The sequence below is a fragment of the Electrona antarctica genome (assembly GCF_951216825.1).
Source record: "Electrona antarctica genome assembly, chromosome: 15".
In the NCBI taxonomy this organism is placed as follows: domain Eukaryota; kingdom Metazoa; phylum Chordata; class Actinopteri; order Myctophiformes; family Myctophidae; genus Electrona; species Electrona antarctica.
In genome coordinates this window covers 37,164,226-37,169,225 of record NC_136796.1, presented here as the reverse complement: position 1 = coordinate 37,169,225, position 5,000 = coordinate 37,164,226, and the positions used below count along the sequence as shown (strand labels likewise).

Here is a 5,000-nt window from a genome sequence, read left to right as displayed (position 1 = left end):
TCTGGGAGTGATTACTTTGGTAAGGAGGAGGAGGAGGTATTTTCTAAAAGGGCAAAGGAAAACTGGGACAGCTGTCAATTAACATGACATTTTCTTCTTTCTTTCTTTCTTTCTTTCTTTCTTTCTTTCTTTCTTTCTTTCTTTCTTTCTTTCTTTCTCTCTCTCAGTAGAGGAGGAAGAGGAGGATGAGGAGCTGGCAGAGGTGAAGCCAGGCCCGGAGGCAGAGCCACAGGATGAAGACGACAGCAAGGAGAACAAGGAAGGTACGAGATGGAAACGCTATTGAAAAATAGCAGATCTACAAGCTCGTGTGCAGCTTGTAGGTTTGCTATTTCTTTTAAATCGTGAAAATATGGCGCACATCTTTGAATGTATATATTCTTTCAGAGTGAACGTTTTTAACTCAAACCTTTGCTTCTGGGGGGGGGGGTTCCCTGGAACAACATATTTTCAGATGTGGGTCGGAGGCCAAATACAGATAATTCTGGGGGTCCTTGACATGAAAAAGGTTGAGCACCACTGACATAGAAACAGGTTTTTCTGAAAACTGTCATGATTTAGAAGACATTTGTAGAATCTAACTTAGGTTAAATGGGTTAAGGGACATTTCACAGCTGGAAGAAACTCCAGTCCCGCCCCCTTCCAGAACGACGAGCGGGCCGGAAGATCATTTCCCATTCATTTTCCCCCATAGATGTTTCAGAAAGTATTCATTTAAAGACCTTAAAGCCTCAGACAAGCCAACTCGGCCACAACGTCTCTATGGGAGAAACCAACGGGAAATTATCTTCCGGGCCGCTCGGCGAGGACGGGACTGCAACGCTCTATACGGCCCCACCCACCGCCCCTCCTCCCGCTCTGATCCCCCCCCACACACACACACACCCCCCTCCTCCCGCCACACCCCACCTCCATTTCTTTCGTCATCTCCTCCTCCTCCTCCTCACACACACACACACACACACACACACACACACACACGTTCGCTGTCCGGTCATGAAACGTTGCGTGTGACACAGTGATGACCGGTGGCGTTATCAGATGGCACTGGGGGGACAGAGGGGGCTACGTGGGACGGCACGGGACGGCGGGGGTGAGGACGGGGTCGTGGAGTTGGGGCGGGGCCATGCTTATCAGCGACACTCTGCCACATTCAGGGGTCGACCAGTGATTAAAAACCTGTCAGTGGATGCCCCCCCCCCCCCCATTCCCACCCCTCCACGGCCCTTACATCAAAGTGTGTGTGTGTGTGTGTGTGCGTGTGTGCGCGTGCGTGTGTGCGCGTGCGTGCGCGCGTGTGTGTGAGTGAGTGAGGGGGTTTGGGGTAAATAATGCGTGGTTTTGTGGAGACAGGGTTAAAACACAGCACAGAGACACACGTGCGCATGCACGCACGCACGCACGCACACACGGACACACACACAAACACAGTCACAGACTATATGAGTCAGAGGAACAGGCTAAAACGTGCACACAGATAGATGTGTGCGTCCGTGCACACGTGCACGTACAAACACTGCACATACACAGTCACTTGTCTCCATGGCTTATTAGAAGGTCCAGGCCTTTGATCTTTCTGCCACTTGATTCACTGGCTCCTTATTCTGACAACTCATATAACGATAATACAAAGGAAGGGATCAAAGTGAAGGGCCAGGGGAAAGCTCCGAGCCTCCGCTCGTGTGCGTGTGTGCGTGTGTGCGTGTGCGCACGTGTGTGTGTGTGCATGTGCACACGTGTGTGTGTGTGCGTGTGTGTGCGTGTGCGTGCGTGCGTGTGTGTGTGTGTCTGTGTGTCTGTGTGTGTGTGTGCGTGTGTGTGTGTGTCTGTGTGTCTGTGTGTGTGTGTGTGTGTGCGCGTGTGCGTGTGTGTGTGCGTGCGTGCGTGTGTGCGTGTGTGTGTGTGTGTGTGTGTGTGTGTGTGTGTGTGTGTGTGCATCATGGGGACAGTGACATTAAAGAGTGCACATGCTGTGTGCTGCGATTACGTTCAAAGGGAGGGGCGGGGCGGGGCGGTCGCATGAGGCTTTGTTTGTCTCTTGTTTATGAAGTTCTGTTGCCGTGTGGCTTTTTATTAGAAAAGATGCATTAGGAAGCGTCTGTACTTTGTTATGTACCGTACCGGACGTGTGTCTGATATGGAAGTGAAATCCACTGTGATCTGCGCTGCGCTTATAGGAATCAACATGTACTGTACAGCACACCAACGGTTCCCAAAGTGGGTCTGGGTCCGCGACGCATAGCCAGGGGGTCCGCGAAATATATTTTTCGTTTTCAAAATGTTATTTTATTTTTTATTTTTTTGCCAGTGAATTATGGTATGTGTGATATGTGAGTTTACCATAATCACAGTAATCCTTAATCATATTCAATCATTCAAGGGCTTTGTGTGTGTGCGTGCGTGCGTGCGTGCGTGCGTTGCGTGCGTGCGTTGCGTGCGTGTCCTCCAGGCGTCTCGTTGGCGGTGCTGCGGGAGCTCACGGAGGAGGAGAAGCAGCAGATCCTGCACTCGTCAGAGTTCCAGAGCTTCTTCGACTGCAGCCTCCGAGTGATGGAGCGCGCCCTCGCCGAGGAGAGGGACCTCTTCTTCGACTACAGCGGCGGAGACCTGAACGACAAGGAGGGGTGAGGAGGACGGAGGGATAGGGAGAGACTCAAGGACACTTTTCAGACCCACTGGTGTAGCAGAGTGTTTCCAGTGAGCCAACATGCACAATAGCAGCACCCTGACTCTGTTTGACCAGAATGGAACAGAGCCTTCATTAGTATCATCGGTAACACCTGTGAAGGAAGTAGGGAAGGTGCCCAAGTTCTTTCCAAAATGGCTGTGTGTGCATAGAGCTCCAGTTGGATTTATAGCTTGCCGTCCCAAAATGAGACAGTACTAAATACCATTGTTTGTGTGCGTGCGTTCGTTTGTGTGCGTGCGTGCGTGCGTGCGCTCACTTGCGTGCTTAGAAGTAAGAAATGCCCCCAAAGCTCCCAACAACAGAGTGACTCATGCTCGGTGGTGTCAATCCAGAGCTCCTTTGATGTAGGCTATACAAAACCACATCTTCCCTGTGATGATGTCACGCTCTCTCACACAAACATTCTCACGTCAGTTCAAAAAGGGATTCAAATCTTCACCATCTCTAAGGGATCGGTCAGATACCCGTGTGTGAGAAGAGCACTGTCCCTCCAGTCACCGCATGGGTCCTCCATAATGGACCAGGGTTATCAAAGCCTTGCTTGACACCAGTGTTGATTTCGTCGACTAATACTGAAACGAAACGTCGACTACCTTTTTTCACTGACGAAAACGAAATGGAAACTAAATTAAAACTAAGCTATGGTGACTAGACTAAAATGTTAGGAAGGGACTAGTGGACAGGTCATTTTACACTTGGTTGCATGCTGAAGATAGCAGATCTACAAGCTTGTAGATTGGCTATTTTCAGCAAGTGTAAAATCTGCCATTATGACGGCATCAAGGCCCGCCAAAATACATTTTAGTCGACTAAATCAACTGTACATTTAGTCGACTAAAATCTTATGATATTTAGTCAACAAAAACACTAAAACATATCCAGGTGACTAAAATGTTACTAAAACTAAATGAAAACTATTCAAAAGACTATGACTAAAACTAAAATAAAAAAATGTTCTGTCAAAAACAACACTGGTTGACACTAGCAGTAGTGGAAAGTAACTAAGTAGATTATTTCTTAAAGGGATAGTTCACAATTTTTGAACTTAAGTTGTATGAAATACTTGCCATTAATATAGTGGTTGCAACTGTAATAATATTAATTAGTATTAATTCGATATTAAGCAGTTCCTGTCATTTTGTGGGGGCACTGGGGCCACGCATTAAAAGTATATTAATTCACAAAACTATAGCGTCATTTGTATTGTTGAACTATTTCTAAAATGTTAGCGCAACTTTTGTTCAACTTTGACCCCTCTATCACATGGAACTATTTTTTGGGCTCAGTGATATGGACACAAAAAACATATAGTTCTGTGTGATAGAGGGGTAAAAAATGAACGAAAGAAATAGGTCAACAATACAAATCACTGCCCAATCACCCCAATCCAATCACCCAATTCAACCCAATCACCTTCTTGCTTGATCAGGAAGTAACCATTGACCATGGTCTCCCCATTGGCTCCTTCCAGAGACTCGGCGGGCGGATCCAGTCTGTCGTTAAGCAGGCTCTTTTATGACGAACACTGGTCCAAGCATCGCGTCATCACCTGCCTCGACTGGTCCCTTCAGGTAAGGTGGGCGTTGCCCTGTGTGAACTCTCATTTCGCAAGTTAGAGACTTTTGTATTATTATAGGACCACTTCACCACTTTTCAACCTATCCTCATGTAATTCGTCCTCACTAATGTTCATGATAAAATGCCACCATTTGTTTCTACTCGGTCTGTGTCTCATATAGGAGGGATGTGGGCAGTTCAGAAACCTGTCCACCAGTGACATCATCGATGGGGAATCCAAGCTAATAGAAACTGCAGGCTTTCTATTCCTGAAAAGTTGCAATACGAACATTGAAGCCTAACGATGATGTCATTGGTGGACGGTTTCTGAACTGACCACAGCCCTCCAATGAGCCACAGGTTGAGTAGAAAAAAATGGTGGTATTTTATCATGAACATTAGGGAGGACCAATAATATAAAGAGTTGAAAGTTCAAAAGTGGTGAAGTGGTCCTTTAATATTTTCAAAGCTAAATTACATTACTAAATAATCATGTGATGTGACCTTGACATTTTGCTCCCCTCCCCTCCCCTCCCCTCCCCTCCCCTCCCCTCTCCTCTCCTCTCCTCTCCTCTCCTCTCCTCTCCTCTCCTCTCCTCTCCTCTCCTCTCCTCTCCTCTCCTCTCCTCTCCTCTCCTCTCCTCTCCTCTCCTCTCCTCTCCTCTCTCCTCTCCATGCAGTACCCAGAGCTACTGGTGGCCTCGTACAACAATAATGAAGATGCGCCCCATGAGCCTGACGGCGTGGCCCTGGT

At 47.6% G+C, this 5,000-nt stretch overlaps 1 protein-coding gene across 1 annotated transcript in view; it reads left to right on the top strand.

The window, feature by feature from the left end:
- Window positions 1-5,000, top strand: part of dync1i1a (dynein cytoplasmic 1 intermediate chain 1a) — a gene marked incomplete at its 5' end in the record, with an annotated part of 140,692 nt that overhangs the window by 15,682 nt on the left and 120,010 nt on the right. The window contains 4 exons of the mRNA XM_079522096.1: window positions 162-263; window positions 2,450-2,624; window positions 4,161-4,260; window positions 4,927-5,000. The exon at window positions 4,927-5,000 is cut by the window's right edge and continues 52 nt beyond it. Coding sequence (XP_079378222.1) covers window positions 162-263; window positions 2,450-2,624; window positions 4,161-4,260; window positions 4,927-5,000 — 451 coding nt within the window. The remainder of the gene's footprint in view (window positions 1-161; window positions 264-2,449; window positions 2,625-4,160; window positions 4,261-4,926) is intronic.